The 17877-nt window shown below is 47.2% G+C and overlaps 1 protein-coding gene across 6 annotated transcripts in view; it reads right to left on the bottom strand.

Annotated features, from left to right (window-relative positions):
• The window catches only part of LOC142402685 (PH and SEC7 domain-containing protein 3-like), a 115667-nt gene that overhangs the window by 92437 nt on the left and 5353 nt on the right, over positions 1-17877 (bottom strand). For all 6 annotated transcript variants that reach the window (XM_075488393.1, XM_075488396.1, XM_075488394.1 and 3 more), the window contains exon 2: positions 10368-10476. In XM_075488393.1, coding sequence (XP_075344508.1) covers positions 10368-10476 — 109 coding nt within the window. The remainder of the gene's footprint in view (positions 1-10367; positions 10477-17877) is intronic.

The raw sequence follows: 17877 nt of genomic DNA, 5'->3' as shown, positions 1-17877 counted from the left end.
GCTTACAAGCCGTGTTTCACCTGGGCAAGAGAGGAGCACTTTCACGGTAGAAATTTAAGGCCTTTTCTACAGTGAGGCGCCAGCAGCCCTGCTCTGGAAGGACTGCTGCTGCTGCCCTATGCGAGCACAAGTCAGCAGGATTCTCGCCCTCATGGCACCCTGCAGGAACATTGCCTAATTCACTGCCTGATTAAAACAAATTCACATATGGCACCAAAGCAGCAGTCTGTCCCCATTAAGTTAGGTACCACCATGCACATGACTGCCGAGGTCTCCACTCCTTGCAGTAAACCACCACCAATCGTCCCCTGCTCCTAAAAGGTGCAAAGCCTTTCCCTTTGCTCAGAGAGCTATTTCAGGTACCAGAGCTTAGAGGAGCTTGAGCTCTTTAAGGGAAACTCCTCCCTTATTCCCATCCACCACCACAGCATCATGTCTTGCTGCAGCTACTGGCATATCCTGTCCAACCCCATCCCCCAATATGACTGCATTACAAACAAGGCTAGAAAGGCAACAACAAAATTTAAGGACCGCACTGAAGATGAGCAGGGAAAAAAAATACCCATCACCAAACAAACAAAGAAAGGACACACACTCTCAGGTAACACCAATTTCTACTTTGCATTGAAGGTGGCTTCTTTCAACAAAGCAAAAAAAAAAAAAAAGAAAAAAAATTAAAGAATTAAACGGAGAGAGAAAAAGCTAAAATAGAAAGGGGGTGAGTGGCTAGAAAACTGAGACCGGGCAAATATAACCTAACAGCAGTTGGCAGCCTTTCTGATGACTAGACGTTGAAAGAATTAATGACTTACATCAGGCATAGATATGATATTTCATAGGTAAATAACCATTCCATGTCAAGCAAGCTTGTCTACAGCATAATAACAGGAAATTCTAGGAAGCAAAACACAAGTTACAAGCATAGACAGACATTTTGTTTACAGGTACATTTTACAAAAGAATGGTGTGAGTGTCTCTCTCTATACAGTATATATATAATATATATATAAGCTAGCTCGAGAAATTAGATATATTTGCTTGAACAGTCTCCTTACTCACAGAGGTTACTGTAGCTCCAGCAGTTACCCATTGGTCAAAGAAATAAAATGCACAGATCATCAGTTTATCTATAGCGATACCAGCTAATTCAATTGCTGCTGTTCTAGTCAACTGGAATCAAAATAGTTTCAAATTTCCTGGCAGCTGCTGCCCTGCACTGCATACAATGATGTAAATGGATGCTTTCTGAGTATTATGAAACTGATGGGGGAACTGCAGTCTCATTCAGTCTATCGCAGGAGCTACGGAGTCCACCTTGGCAGCTTGCAGGGGGGAAAAAAAAATTTCCTCCAGCAAGGCTGCCTGACCGTATGCCAGGGAGACGTCTGTGCTTAGCTGCTGTTTATTATAACCGCGTCCATAGGGGAAGAAACAGGCAGAATGGCAATGCTGAGAGTCGTGTGCTGGTTTCAGAGCGTGGGGCGCCTGACGGCGTTTTGGCATTACTGAGCTGGAAGGTTTCACAAAGCAGCCCAGTCATCTTGCATTTTGTTTCTCCGCAGCTTCTTGCGCCGATCACAAGCAGCACATGGGTGAGCCTGCATGCAGCATCACACCAGTTATGCTTTCTTGGTACCGGCATTTCTTGCCATTGTTTGTACAAGGCAAATTAGGGCAAGTAAAAACAATGCATGCATTAAAAGGAAACGGATCTCTAGGTGACAGAGCTTAACAAACAAATCGCAGGATTTATGGCATTATATCATTATTGCAGCCTGCCAGAGAGGGGAGTCACACGTGTCTCCTCATCCTGCACTCCCTCAAGTTACAACTCCTGTGGTAACTAAAACTATTCCAATTTATAAAGCAGTGCCTGCGCACGCCGAGACGGAGCGGCCTCCCCCTATGAGAGGGGAGGGATGCTGCACAATCACTGGCAGCCTTGCGCAGCAGCCCTTTTTCCAAATGATGTCATTCTCCGTGCTGCGATCGGTCCTGCCTGGCCGGTGGAGGTCTTTCGTTAGCCAGAGCCGGGGGATTAGCATAATGCAAGCACCGTGCTTTTGTAACTGGACTGCAAACGTCCGTGCCGGACTGGGCACAGAGTTTTCTGCAGCTTGCAGCCACTCCAGGCTTTGGGCAGTTTGCTTGCCTGGGGAAGCGGAGCCAGGCCTTCTTCCCTGCAAAGTTACACTGGCATTATGTAAAAACAAGTTGGTGAAAATGGGGAAGCTGAGTGAAGGTGGGGAGGGGAGCAGAGGGAAGAGGTAGGGTAGAGTTGCCTAGAAAATAAGCCCTGGTTAAATGCCTCTGCTGCCTTAGCAAACACCCAGGGAAGGTGGAGGGCACCAGAGATACAGCAGAGCAGCCTATGCAGGAAAAGAGACCGTGTTGGCCGAGATCCCTCACCCCAAAAAGAGATGACTGGAGAGGGTGCCTGCTGCTGTCAGCGGGAGGTTTGACACAGACCCAGAAGCGTGCACAGGCAGCGTGCGCCTTGCACTCACCGTGCTTGAACAGCCAGGCAGTGGTGCAGCAGCCAGCAGCTCAGGGTTACCCAGAAATTAAACTGACCGGTTCAGGGAAGAAAATCATCCCCCTGCAAGCACCCAGGGGCAGTGTGTCGCTCAGGAAGTCCCGCACCCACAGCTTGCTGCATGCTGGAGGAGGTTATCAGAGAAGTACTGCTCGCCGCTGCGCTTGCATAGTTCCCTAAATTCTGGGGTTTTGGGGCAACCAGAGGCTGTGTTAGGTGAACCTTCAGTCTGCCACAGGACAGCCATGCCCACACACGAGGTAAACTCGTCACGAATCTCTCCGCTAGCCAAGTCCCAGCACCTGGAGTCGGATAGAGATGTGATGCCCAAGTTGTCACGGCTTGAAAAAAAAAGTGAGAAAAGCTGCTAGGTTAAGAACGTAAATCCTGTCCATTAAGAAAGCAATGACCAAAACAGCATGTAAAATACCCGGGTCACTGTGTGTCTGTTTGAGCGTGTGTGTGGTTTTTTTACAGCTGCAAACCTTCTAACCCTGTTCCTGATGGAAACCAATGGTGTGACTCAGCTGCGTATTTTTTTTCCCTGCAGATTTTAACTATTTCCCAGTGGTAAACAGGGTTTGGGAGCACTTGCGTAACTCCAGCCGCACTGAACTAAGAGTCCTCCAGGGAGCTCCGCACCTCTCGCCCGGCTGCGGGAAGGATGGCACCTTGCCGCAGCAGCTCACAGGCCTACAGTGAGCTCAGAACAGGACAAAGTCCAAAACTAACATGCAGCACGTGCTGGGAAGGTTTAGTGCAAGGGATTATCCACTACAAATTGCTGTATGGGCCACAGATGGTCAGTGAGATAGCTCGGTCCCAAGAGTCATTACCCTGGAAAGCAAAAGCGTAGAGCGAAACAGCTGCTAGCACGAGGGGGAACAGGAGGGAATACAAAGGGAGTATCTGGGCTCCTTATCCTGATGTAAAAGTGCGGGTGAGTCTTACTATATTTAATGCACTTTTCTTCTTCAAAGACCCACCCCCTCAAGTGATGTGGCTGCAAGAATCTCAAGTTTTGGTTTAAAACTTATGTTTGGAAAAGTCTTAAACCCAAAATTCACAAGACAGATCCAAAAAGAATCCGAAATGGTCTATTTTACCCCTGCTGTCATTTAGGAAGGAAGCGGCTAACAGGTGATTTTCTAAGTGTAGATACACACAGTGACAGCAAGAATTACTTTAAAAGCTCCCTTTCAGCCTTCAGCTGAAAGAGCAAACTTCTGGAGCAGTGACAGCCCACAGCTGCTTTGACACTTGCAGCATGTACAAAGACTTTACAGCCTCTCTGAATCCACTTGTACTTAATGTTACATATTTAAAATGTTGTGTTTTTAAATATTCCTTTTAAAATGCTCAAGAAGTCCTTCAAATAGAAACATATCTTCAGATAAAAAAATATATTGCCAGACTTTGAGAAAGCAACAATGGCTTGAAAAACTCCACACTACTACTTACAGATCTCAGAAACTCTGGGTCTGCAGCAGCCGCTGAAGAAGCTAGGCACATGCACAGAAAAGGACGTCCTTTACTGCATTTCAGGGTTCGGGAGCAATTAGCCAGGCTGAGAGAAAGCTTGCTAAGCACTCCTCAAAGCACCCCAGGAGCTGGATATTGAGTTATGCACCCAGCTAAAACAAGAATAGGGCACAGAGGGACACGTGCGTCTCCCAGGCTCCTAGTATTGGCTGCTAAAGGCGCAGCTGGACATTGCATGGTAACTTTTCAGCAAGCTCGCACATGAATGAGATTCCCTTCCTCAGGAAGCTGGACAGAGGTAAATAAACAATGTGGGGGTCTACAGCAGAAGGCACTTGTTAAAGCGGTGAACTGCGAACAGGAAGAATACTTGCTGTACCCTGTGTTACGCTTTTTCAGTGCGATACCAGGCCAGAACTGCACCTACCCACCTAAGTTTAATTAAACGCCTTCTCCATGTTCATTATCAAGCCATCTCCAGCAGCAGGATAAGATGCATCTTTTCCTTCAGAAAGCTTCAGAGATGAATCAAGGGTGCAGCACGACGCAGGGCTTGTGTTGGTGTGCTGCCTGCCTCACCAGGTGACGGGGCTGAGGCCGAGGAGAGGAGCCCTCGGTGATAACAAGCAAAAACGCAGCTGTGCCCCGCCGCACGCGCCTACAGCCGGCCAAGTCAGCTGGCTGAGCCTCTCCTGTTGTGCCCACTGACCTGGATGCATCGGTTTCCGTCTGCCCGACGGAAGGGAAGGGCCCGACTGCCTCCGGGAAGGTGTTTCTGAGCCCTGCCAGCTTCAGCCGAGCTCAGCCTGCGCCATGGGTGCTCAGAGCATCTGCAGTGGCCAGACACCGCCGAGGGGCTGCCAGCATCACCAGGCCCCCAAATATTTGTGTGCTCACGTCAGCGCGGCTCTCGGCTTCGGCCGACAGCCCACAGACGGGGAGGTAATTACTGCCTTAACCCTGCCATTTCCTAACTTCTGAGCACTTAATTCTGCACCTTTAAAACACAATAAACAAACAGCCCATGTTTTAACGATTATTTGTACTAAACCCTTGGCCTTCAAACAACTCTGTTGTTTACCAAGTCAAGGATGTGGTAATCTCCTCCCTGCAGCTGTAGGTTATGATAACTTGAACTATCCAGCTTTCAAGTGCAGGTCACAAGACATCCAATTTCCTCCTGTGGAGCAAGGGACTTAGCGTAATGCCTCACGCCCCTTTAGGTTTCCTTTCCCTGGGACTGGAAACCCAGACATCCATCACACCACACCTGACGGCTCCGAAGCATGCCCCGGCTTTGCCCAGCCCCGGGAAGCAGGACTCAGAAACTCAAAGGGAGAGACAGCAAGACGGCTCCACCTCACGCAGCCGCGACGCAGAGCACAGTGCAACCTGTCCTCCTTCACCGGCACCGATTCTTCCATCTGCACAGTCAGATGTACTCTGCTGACAGCACTGTCAGAGCTTGCTGCTCCTCAGAGCATCCAAGCAGTCGTTCAGAATCACCTGGTTTACTCCGCGTTGGAGTGAAAGAGGAGCACTCAGCACGGCCGGTCAACGTGCAGGTGCCGGAGAGGTAATCACTTCTTAGAGTGCACAAATTCAGCCGGAAAAGTACCTTTTAATACAGTACCTCTGGAGAATTACATTTAAAAAGTTAACCTTCTCTTTGCATCATTGCCAACACCAAATATCATGGATATCTAAGAGAAAACGTATTGATAACACACTACTATTTAAAAACTCCTGCGGGTCTTCAGTGTGTCAGAAAATGCAGTGGGGCACTAGAAACACCCCCAAAAAAGCTGATAGAGTCAAGTATGCACGACAAGATGATGGAACTTTACTTAAGTGTGTGGGGGCTGGATTCCAGCCTTGCATGTGTCCCTGGTAAATATTGTAGGACATACTCTTAAATGCACATCTGACGTACCTATCCTCACAGGCCCTGTCCACCATAATGAAGCAACACAAATGTGAAAATCAGGCAGTCCTTCAACCCTCAGAAAATGCAGTTTTGCACCTTTTCAGGAAAGCAGAGCTGCAGAGGAAGATACCCAGACCAGGGAGCTCAGACTTTCAGAATTGCCTGGAGATGGAAAGAGCAAGAGATGAAAACACAACAAAGGGTGGTGCATCGAAATGGGAAGCAATGCAGTTGAAGCACTGGGAAAGACTACAGTCAGCAATCTGGGCTAGCATGAGAACAATGCAACATGTGAGTGACTGTGGTCTAAGGGCAGTTTTTAGACCACAAAGGAGGTCAGAGTTTTTAGTGTGAGGATCAGGAAGGTGCCACATCCCTGCAATGCAAGGAGGATGCAGCAGAGCTGCACATGCATGACATGAAGTGACACAGAGAAAGCAAGCAAGGCAGAAGAGCAAAGGACAACCTAGTAAGTTAGTGATACTCATTTTACAGAAAGTTACTGGGGTCATTTTCTAAAGGCTCTTGAAATCAGCATCATAGGACCATGAAAAGGCTTTGCTTGTGCAAAAAAAGCAGCCATTGTGTGCTTCCTTTGCTCCTGAAACAAGGTAAAGAAATTCTACAGCAAATGCAATCATTTCCATGATTCAGGTTCAGGAATGGGTATGTTGCATGGATTAAAGTATGCATTTCGTTTTCTTTCATGTGTCAGCTCTGGCACTGTTTGACCCCTTGCAGAGGTGATTCAGCACACGTTGCCAGGAGAAAGTAAACCTTTTTTTTTTAGAATTGTTTTTCTGGCACTGTTTTGGGGGTTTTTGTTACAGTTTTTGCTGGCTTGAGCTTGCTAAGAAAACAGATGAGCACAAGAACTAGCATGACACAACCCACAGCAGCGTGCGGCTGGGACCATCTCTTTTGGCAGAAGCAAGTTGTTAAATGAGCTCAGTTGCCTCATGACACCTCACTCTACACAAAACAGCAAGTGACAGGCTCTCCAAAAAGCTATTTGTTTCACCAGGAATTCAAAGACGAGCTTCTTCCAGCAGTTGTTGGAAAAGACCAGATTTGCATAGCAACCCAGGGACTATTTGTACAGGGCTTTTTTGTGAAGGATAAGATTAAACCCTCTGTTACACAGAAGGGGTGAAAGCTTTCTCCTCCTAGAAGCAACAGAGAAAAGACTGTTTATGAGTCTTAAGAAGCTATTTTCTTCCTAACAACTGTCTTGGATTTATTTTCTCATATAACAGGAATTATGGGGTACTTGGCTTTCACATTTACTTAAGCAACTATTTTGTAGCATCCCCCCCTTTCTTCCCCAAGGAAGCACTTTTAAGGTCCAAGTCACATTGTCAGGACTTTTTTTTTTTTCTTTTTGGTATTTAAACGTATTAGCTGCAAATTCATAAAAATCAGTACTCTGTAGCATGCCCAAGCCTAAAGAGAAGGCTGCTCAATAGAGACCACTGTTCCAACAGCCGGTTCCAGAGGACGGTATGTTTCCATATACAACAAGCGCCCTTTATGTCAACGAGACTGAGAAGACGTCTTGTCCAACCCAGCCAAATTTAGTTTTTAAAAAACATTTTCTTTTGCTGGAAGGCAGAAGGCTGGGGTTTCGCTGAGGAAGGCGGCCAGGCGGCACAGGGGCGCGTGGCCGCGTGTGGTGCCTCCTCCCCGCTCCCACGGCACCGAGGAGCAGCCCCACGAGCAGGGGTCTACCGGGAGATGTGTGGCCCCGAGCCCTCCCGTGATGCGATGAGGGTCCCGGAGGCCTGGACCTGCTTCTGCTCCGAGTGATGCATCCAGGGCAGGAGGATGGGCAACAGACGAGAGAGGAGAGGAGCCAGACGAGGCATCACGCAGTAAAGGCGACAGTACATGAGTACCTGAGGAATCACAAATATCCCAGACAAAACCAGACTGAGGGATGAGCAAAGGAGAGAAATGAGGAGGAATTGTTTTTAATGTGGCAGCTTTATTAGCATTTCAATATCATAAATGAAACACCTCTTCTACAGGCATCTAACTTTTTTTTTCCCTCCTCTCACCTGTGAAAATGACCACAAGCTTCAACCTGGAAGGTAAAAATGAGCACGGCAGCTCACTAACAAGGTCTGCCATCTGCCGTCTAGGCAAACAGAAGTGTTTGCTACAGTTGCCCCCAATTATTCTTCATCTTTGTGAACTGCCTTGTCTGATGCAAGTATTTCAGTATCCAATTAAAAAATTTATACCCTCAACAGCATCCAGCAGGGCTTCAGTAATATGGTTGTGGCCGAAAGGGAAAGGATAAACAGGGAGGCAGAAGTAATTAAGCTGTTCAGCAGCTTACGTGTTACATTCTCAGTTTCTGAGGGCAGCCAAGGCATGGGTGAAACTGCTTTGGGTTAGATAAATTTCAGCTTTACTGCCCATGGTGACAAGCTGTTTTCTTGACCAAGTTTAAACGGCAGTACTTCTCCTGGCCCTGCCCCTGTCGCTCGTTTGCTTGAAATCTTTCATACCCACAAAAAGCATGTCTTCTTTCTTTTAAAGGCAACTTTAGAAAGTAGCAGGTTTGTTTGGATTTTTGGTGGTCTTTTTTCCCTCCCCATCTAATACAGAGAAGGACAGAGAGACTTTCAGGCATAGCTGCTTCCCCCCAAAACGTATGTCATGACATATTCAACATATGTCAAATCAAAGGAAGCCGGGATTTGGTGCACAGAGCCCTGGGTTTGTACTACTGTGCCCTCAGTTGCCCCGTCCTCATTCATCTCCAGTTAATAAGCAGTTAAAATCTGTTCGCTTGAAGAAAAAAAGTAGAAGGGGCAGCACCACTCTCATTTATCCATTGCAGTCAAACATCTTCCTGGAGGAGGAGGAGAAGGAGGGGAAGGAGGATGCATTTGGCTGTGACAGCATGAAGCCACTCTGGGTAGGCACAATGTCACCCAGTTTTCGCGTACAATTCACAAATGTTATATGTTAACCACATGTTAAGTATTTGGAAACTCTCCCTGGAAGTCACTCCCATTTCACTAATTGTTAGCCCCTAATGGTGGTTTCTGATTAATAAAAGAACAGAAGGAGATTCAGAAACAAGGCAAGAAGCAGCACAGGAAAAATACAGAAAAGTACACACATAAGCCAATATATCTGGCTTATTCTTTGCCGCCCTTTATTTTAGGACTCAGTACTCAGTCAGCTCAGAATACTCATCACATTTGATAATTGTTTTGGTTAGTAATAACAATAGATTCACTTGGATTTATTAGACACAGCATACTTTATTTAATGCCAATCTCCGGAAATGTACTAATGCCTGCTGACAGTGCTCTCGCACTGTCTCTCCAAACAAGAAATGAGGTAATCATGATTCATGTAATAATCCAATACACATTTTGTGGCAATTTGTAAAAGTTTTTAAAATTCCTAAATGAGGACATTTTGGTTGTTTTGGTTTTTTCCCCCTCTGCTCTGCAATTAGGATTTCCCAAGTGGAAGACCAAACTTTAGAAACAGGGAGAAACCATTTACTCACTTTCCAGAGTTCAATTCTGCTTTTTTTTTCTTTCTTTTTTCTTTTTTTCCTTCCTTACTGAAGTGGAGGAGCCTACACAGCTTGTTTCTGTACAAAGTGCTGCCCTTCTCTGGCAAGAAGGGAGTCTTCTTTAATTAAAAGTGACATTCCAGAAAGTTTGCAATTAGAAAGGATCAAGGTGCAAGGAGAAGCCTGAGGAAATACTTCTCCAAAGAGGGCAGGGATTGTTGATAATTACAACGAGGCAAGAGAAATAGGTATAGTAACTACATTTATTTTCTTCTAAGCTTGGGCTGCAAAAAGGTAGAAAATGCCCTGTATTTACAAGAAAAGAACAGAAACAAGACTGATCCTTAGGCATAATATTAGATACTGCACCTGGATTTCCCGAATTACTAACTACAGAAGACAGAGCAGTTCAGGTACTACCTCAAGTCTCTAAATTAAAATATTATCTACCTCTAGCTGTAGGAAGAGCAGCATGCAGACCACGAAGGGCATTCCTGGAAGGACCTCCAGGCAGAGATGGCTGTGTTTCGGAATGTGCAATTGCAGAATGCGTGGCTGCAACGACGCTGCTGCAGAGAAGTGCTGGGACTCCCTCCGCCAACGTGTCTCTGGCACACTAGTCCCCGCTGTCACATTGAGGTGGCCCGGCTGAGCCGAAGAGAAAGGTGGGGGTGCAAGACAGGGAACTGCTGTCATTTGCTGGGGCCAAACCAGCAGGCTCCTTCAGTCTGGTACTTGCACTGTGGTCTGGCAAAGGGCAGCGTAGCACAGTGCACGAGCCCTCGCGGGGTCATTAGGGAGGAGCTTCTGCAAAACTTTCCTGAGTGGCTTCAAATTTTTTTTTTTTTTTTTTGCACACAAGAGTAATAAATAGCACTTACCCATTTCTGAAGGCTTCTCTTCTTCCAAGCCAAATAAAAATTCATATTTGGCCTTGGCAACAGTCTGGGCATGAGCCGATACATCATTATCCCACACAAGTGCTTCTGCCTGTAGAGTCAAAATAAACAAAGCTTATCTACCTTTTAGTGAAAAAACAGCAGCAGGAACATGAAATCCCTTCAGGTGGGCTGTCAGGTAGGATTTTCAAAGTGTTCATTTAACTCTTATCACCACCAAGATCGACCAGAGCAGACATGGGACAACTCAGTGCTTTTGAAGAGCTCACCTCTCTTGTCTTCGAACCCAAGCATTTCAGTATTAAGCAGTGATTGTTAGAGCACCCAACCCCTCACATCTGTAGCTGTCTTTCCCACTGCAAGGCCAGCAGCACTGGACAACCATCTCAGTAGTAACAGTTAGGGTTAAAAATGCCTAGAGAATAGTATCAGAAATAGCAAATTTGAGTATGGATGTCGCAAACCTGGGACCCATGAGAAAACCATAAATGGGGCAGGCTGTTTCTTTGGGAGGAGACTGGGGCGCAGAAAGGGAGGAGCAAGGGCTACAACAAGGATGATAAAAAATGGGAAAAAGGATAATAAGGTATGCAAATGTGTGTCGAGTGCTGTCTGAGGGTCCCTGTCAGGCAGCCCACGCCTGACCACCGCCGTCTAGATCAGGACAACAGCCCAACCTGTTTTTATGACCATACCACACAAGTCAAACCTGCCTCCGTAGCTAGGAGGCAGGGAGGGGGCACAGGGTGGTCTCCCAGCTAGCAGGGGAGCACCTGGGGATACATATGGATGGACAGACAGATCAAGCATCCCGGTGCCACCCAGGCCTGGTGCCACCAGCACCTTCCCACCGCTTCCTACTCATAAGAAGCAGTTTGACACAGTAGAGGTCCAGTTTCTCAGGGAGAAAGGCTGCAGGACTAAGATTAAAATTAGTTTTCTGAACAGGTAAGGACAAATCAAATCTCCAAGATAAAGCATACACCAGCGCTAAACTGTAGTGCAAAAACTGTCTGCAGTCGGCATTAAGTTTCTTCCCAGCTGGGCAAGATGGAGCCCGTAATTCTTCCGTCTGACATGACAGATGAAATAAATCATTAACTCTATAACTTCTTCAGTGACCTTTATATTCATACTCTATGTTTGAGGCAGCCAGTTGTTACGGCATAGCAAGTCATTGCATGGTTCACATTGGCAAAGGCCTTAGCTTACAAAAATACTCTTTAAAAAAAAGAAGCCAGATGGAACATTCTGCCCCCCAGGACAATAATAACTTTTATGCAGTTCCACCAAATACCTTAGGGTGAGCGTCAGCTACAAACAGAAATTCAAAGTACAGGAGACACAGGAACACACAGTCAAGGCTCTTTAATCAGAGATAGATGGAAGCACAAATTCATACATTCCTCCAAGGCCAGCTCTCCAACAATTTCATTTTCTTCCAAAAGCATACTGACAAATAACTATCTTGCCCCATGTCCTAGAACTGGTTTGCTCCAGGTTTTCCTGGCGTTTTACCCCCATTTCTTCTCCCGCCTTTCTGCATTGCGCCAGTTCTGCAGGACTGAATCCAACACACCTCTGTAATAAGTGGACAGTAGATCTTACATGGGGGTCTTGGATATATTTATTTACCATTCACTGGTCCAACTATTTATCACTAGGGCTCCAACGGGTACTGTTATGGACCTGCTAACACTAGGCTACCAAATACTTTGGGAAAAATGTGATGAAACAGATGCAGAGCTTTCTAGCACAAAGATGACTATCACGAGCATGATGAAATGAGCCTGGAAGAAGCCTCCATGGCTCCCTTGCTTTTACAAGGCTGCATGCATTTGCAGGAAGTGGGGCAGAAAGGGCTAGAAAAGGAACAGCTGGACCCAGCGCACAGGAGGAGGCTCTCGGTATGCAATAGCCTGGACAGGAGTAACTTACGGAGCGAGACAACAATTCAGCCTACCCAGATGGATGTGAAGGGATGGGACGGCTAAACGACTAGTTCGTGCCAAATCCCATTCACAGATGAATGAAATGGAAAATAAAATGGACAGAGCAGTCCAGTTCCTGAGTAGTCAGGAATTTCTGATCTACACACCTCTGGGACACAGCATCTCCATCCCTCAGCCTTGCTCTTCGAGGCTTCACAGACATCTGCTGCACTGAGCTTCCCTGCCAGCAAACACATTTTCCAAGCGTCCGTATTTGCCTGTACCTTACCGTAAAGCAATGAAGAAGAGTCCGGTTCACAGCACCCTCTGCATCATCCAGTAACAGACAGAAACTAATGGTTAAATAAATGGGTTTTCAGTGTACAGGGCAGCATTTATCAGAGTTAGGTGCCTAAGTGGAGACCTTTGTCTTGGCATCTGAAAGGGATAACTTGATTTTCAGAAGTGCTCAGCACCGCTGATGAGAATTACAGATACTGGCTTGTGCATGGGAACAGCTGAACCTAACATCTATTTAGGTTGTCAGAGCGCTATAAGGATACGTAAAGGTAAAGCAGTTCAGAGTCTCCAGATCCAGGCTTAAGGATAAGTTTATGGTATTTCATCCAAACAAGAGATATTAAAAAGAGAAAGCAAGAGGGGGGAGAGAATGAGGATGCTATGAGGTCAGAGCTGGGTTTTAAGACTATTTCTTTACTGTTGTCCTTCCTTAGAGACAGAAAAAAAAAAGAGGAAAAAAAAAAACCAAACAGAAAATCGAGAGGGAACATGTGCTCTCCTTCCCTTCTTTCAATCTGCCACTCACCCAAACCTTGCAGAAGTCATCATGCTCTGAAACCAGGAGCCCAGCGAAGGGCTGCACAAACGTTCATGGTGCTTTCGAAGCTGCATTAGCAAGGATTAAATACAAGTAAGATTGGAAGGGATATAGAACTCCTGCTTTAGCCTTCTCCCTCAGCTCAAGGGCAACAAAATCTGCATCTGGGTCAGCTCATTTCATAATTGCTTCCCTCAGAGGGCTTTAACCACCACCTTTGATGCATCTGGTGTTTGTCACTGCTGGAGAGGGTGACGCTCACTCAGAGCATCAATCCCCTTAAATCAGCCCAGCTGTACATACATTTCTCATGAGCCAAATACACACTGTTTTTCAGTCCGATTACGCTCTGGGCAGAGCGGCAGCGAGTTCCTGCCCATTCGTTCACCACTCTTGCAGTGCTTTCTGCCTGTTTGAGCATGTTTGATCAAGCCTACTTCTCTAGGTCATGGTTCTTGGTCGGGAGCTGGGGAGGCTGCATTTGCCTCTCAGGTGAATTTTGTATAACATTTGTGAGGTTGTGTTAGCTTGGACATGACAGTCCTCACCCCTCAGACCTCCTGCCAACACACTGGACCAGTTTCTGTTGACCTCGCACAAAGCACTGGCATGGGTCAACAGAGGTCCCACCTCGCTGGGCTTTCGTCCCCTGCTGAGGGAGCAGACATTGTTTAGGACATGCCCACAGTGCTCGTGGTGGTTTCAGGCTAGCACGGGAAGCGAAGCTGCTGAATCCATCTCTCAGCACTGACCGGAACAGCAGTAGGACGCTAAGACTTCAGGGACCCTGCTCCTCCAGCGGGACCTGCCAAGGACAGGTAAGTCAGCCCGGCACGAAGCACGCGCGCTGCCTCTGCTCCGCTCCGCTGTCTGAACGTGCCAACAGGAGCAGAGGGTCGGTAGCTGCAAGGAGAAGCCGCTGCCACAGTTCACCCCGAGAGGTGGCTGTAGGCAGGCCCCTGATGAGAGTTGCTGCTGCCTCTCCTGAAGCCCAGTGTCCCTCTGGATGAATTTGATGTCAACTCCAGTCATGAGGTCGCCTCAAACTGCCTCTCAGAACTCCCAGGGGTTTTTAGATAGGCATGGTGAGTCATCCAAGCCTGAAGAAAATGCTTCTCCTTTCTCCATGAAAGGAAAGCACCGAAGCATCCTCTTTTGAATTTAACTGAGGTTCTGGTTGGGGCCTTTTTTGGGACAGACCTTTTCTTCTGGGGGCTTTTTTTTTTCTACATACCTACACCCCAGAGAGCATTAACTGACGAATACCAAAATTTTGTTCTCTCACCACCATTTGCAGCTGAGCCGACAAGAGAGCTGGGCTCCATCTCTGTGGGTCTCAGTGGAAGGAGATGACATTGTCCACGGCTGCTGGGACAAGGAATGGGTCACTCTGAGCACAAAGAGCCAGTGTGAACCCATGCCTCCTGAAGCATTCACACTTAAGGTTATGTTTTCTTTGAAAACGTCTAATAAGGAGGAAGTGTTCAAAGGAGCAGAATGTCAGTCGGAGTTTCTCAGACCCCCTGAGAGGACAGATGCTGTTAGGCAGACTGAATCCTCGCAGGAGACCTGGGAAAATGGTGCTTGGGAAAAAGCAGAATGGGATGGGTGCCCAAGCTTGAGCCTTCAGGGAACAAGAGTCAGCTGAAATGCTGGACGGCAGGAGACCAGTCACGCTAAAGGAAAACATCAACAGGAAGGGGTCTAAGGACCTTTCATGAAGGCCTGTGAGCCAGGACAGAGAGGTCAAAGCATCCTCACGGGGACCCCTGCAAGCTTTCTTAATAAAACCCAGCCACTCTACCCGCAGAAATAAATGTTACTCCAATTCTTCTAGGCTTACTGGAAAACCTGGAGGGAACGGGCTAGTTGGGGTGGGGGTCTCCATAGCTCAGCCATACCATGAGGCAGCCTCAGGGGAGCCCCGTTTTGCACGCTTTTGCGTGCGCACAGCTCCTCGTCCCAGAGCTGACCGCCTTCCCCCTCGGCCGCGCAGCTGACGGGTGCCAGCTCCGTGCCGGCGGGCGACAGCCCCTGCACCGGCGGCACGCGCTTTCTGGCGGCTTCACAGAGGCTACCGGGGAGATGCCGCAGCGGCTGCAACGGAGCCGTCAGCACTACCGCAAGGAAGCAGGAAAAAAGCCTCTGCAGGGTGCCTGTAAAGCACAGCCAACTAGGGAGGACTTCACAGCCACCCCTGCACCATTTCTAATCCCAGGCTGTGCCTATTCCATTCTCATTGCTTCACCAGCATCTTCAGCAGCAAAAAAGCCAAATGCCTCTCAGCAGCCTACTATATGCCCTGATACAGTGAGTGTATGCTCTCAGGAGGAATTTAAACATCTACCTTCATCTTGTCTTCTGCACCCCAGGGGCTTCCCCACAGACTGACAGAAATACAGTAACTGGTAATGGAGCTAGCTTCAAACAAATAAATAAAAGAAAGGCAGGAACGACGGATAGAAGGTTTCCACAGATTTACAACCTTCTCCAGCAAGTTCCCCGCAGAGCAAAAGGACCATGTGAGTCAAGCTGCAACACGGTGGTCAAGTCTTTACGGAGCCTCGCATTGAGAGCTCTGCCTCTGCTGTCACGGACGGACAAACCCCCAACAGCCTGGCACAACTAGTGGCCAGCCCTTGTTTTTAAGCACTGTTATCATGCCTGCGTGGGCGTGAGCTTAGCAAGCCTCGCTGCTTTTGACAGGTCGTACTAATTGTTCAGAAAAGACTATTTCTGTTGAGCTTTTCTTAAGTCACTTTCCTAAGTAACAGGATGAAATGCTGAAAGCTGGAGTTAAAATAAACTTGCTAGCTGGTGAAAGCTAGTGCACCGACAGCACAGAGAGAGCAGAGAGAGTGCTGATGCTCACAGAAAGACCGCTAGCAAGGTTTGTAGTTTTTACTTGCATGTGACCTCATACACCATGTTTGGTTTTTCCTCACACACACACCCCCACATGCTAATATACATGTTTGCAATTCTTAAAGCATTAGTAAAACAGATTAAGACTCAAAGAACAGGAGTTTTGCATGGCTAAATCTCACCTGGAGCTGCCAAAAGTTAATACCAGCAAAGGTTTCTGGAAGAGAAGAAATCTCCGCTTGGGTTTTAAACTAATTCCTAACTATCAGGAGTTGCAGAGAGATGTGTAGAGAGCCAGAAGGTGGGGGAGGAAGGAAAGGGCTCGTGTGAGGGCATTGCCTATAGCCATGGTCCAGCAGAGAAGTTTTGGTTTATAGAAAGGGATAACCAAGTCAGCTAGGACTTTTCAGCTGAAGGAAAGAGGCGGCTGAGAGACACGTGGCAGGGATGCATGCAGTCCCAAGGGGTCTGGAAAAGGCAAAGAGCAATTGGTGATTCACCACCTCTTTTAATACAACAGCCAGAGGATGTCAAAAGAAGGTACTAGGAGTCAGCATCACACCAAACAGGAGACGGTTCCTCACACAGTTTGTAGTCAAAATCACAGACCGCCCTGCAAAGCAATGTCACAGAAACCAAAATCCTACGGGAGCCGAAAAGGAGGGTGAACAAGCTCAAGGGATACAAATCCACCACATACATAGAAATCACATGCTTCTCATGAAGCTCCAAAATGAACTCTTCCCAGGCATCTGCTGACATCCATGACCACGTACATGCTCCTGGGCTAAACTGACCTTGGGTCCAAACCAGTGCAGCCAGCCACTCTTACCTGCTCACCGGGCTTTGGCATGGCCCTGGACCAGGCAGACCTCAGGCTCGGTACCGTCCAGCCAGCTCCACTCCTCAGTCCTCACCACAACGCGCCCCACACCTTCACCCCAGGAATTCACCAAACGGCACCGGGGCACCGCAGGCTTTCCGTGCCGCTCCCAGCGCCGCGGGATGCGTTTGCCAGGAGCAGCCTCCTGGGAAGCAGTCAGGCTGGAGAGAGCAAAACTGAAAGGGCACAGATACCATCGGAGCTGCTCTCCCCGCTCAAAGGCAGACTTCACAAAAGTTCAGTGTCTGATGAGAGGCTCAATTCAGAAACGAAGCAAAGGAGTCGCTGCTTAGAAAAAGGCATAGGAACAGTGACAAAAAATGGGTGCCTTAGCAGCAGTATCAAGCAGTTGCAGGTAAAATTTGTTTTCAGTCTGGTTGTCTTGTTTTACACCTGCACTTGAGTTTTTCTCCCCTTAAAGAAATGTTTGCTTCGTTGTTTGATTGAAGTTGTTCGGAAGCAGTCAGCTGTTACACTGAATTAAATGCTTTTTATTATGCAAAGGCTGACACTGCCTGAGCTGTAACTGCGTGAATGTGAACAGCATATTAATTCAAAGTCTGTATGATTACACTTTACCTTTAAAGGTCACTCAGCATTCTCTATTTGCCAAGTCAGTGATTTCTGATGTGTGCTGTATGGACCTCTGCATGTCCATGCATTATTTCTAAGGTATGTGCAAGAATCAAAGCAAGCCAATTGCAAGGTAGGCTTCAGTTCACTACCTGAACCACCATGCTCTTAGATACAAAATGTAAAGATAGTAAAAAAGATCCAAAACATTAAAAGCCACAGTACAAGTATTTTTCCTGAGTTATGTCAAACAGCATTGGGGTGGGGGCCTGATTTAAGAAAAATTGCACAAAGGCAGCATCTTTTATTCAGAGAATTCAGTGGTGCATGTACTAGGCATCTTGATTTACTTTTTTTGTTCAATCTGTTCCGAGTATATTTAGCAAACTGACAGACTGCTTC

This window comes from Mycteria americana, chromosome Z, assembly GCF_035582795.1.
Source record: "Mycteria americana isolate JAX WOST 10 ecotype Jacksonville Zoo and Gardens chromosome Z, USCA_MyAme_1.0, whole genome shotgun sequence".
Classification (NCBI taxonomy): domain Eukaryota; kingdom Metazoa; phylum Chordata; class Aves; order Ciconiiformes; family Ciconiidae; genus Mycteria; species Mycteria americana.
The sequence above is the reverse complement of the archived record's forward strand: the minus strand, read 5'-3'. Positions and strand labels throughout refer to the sequence as shown.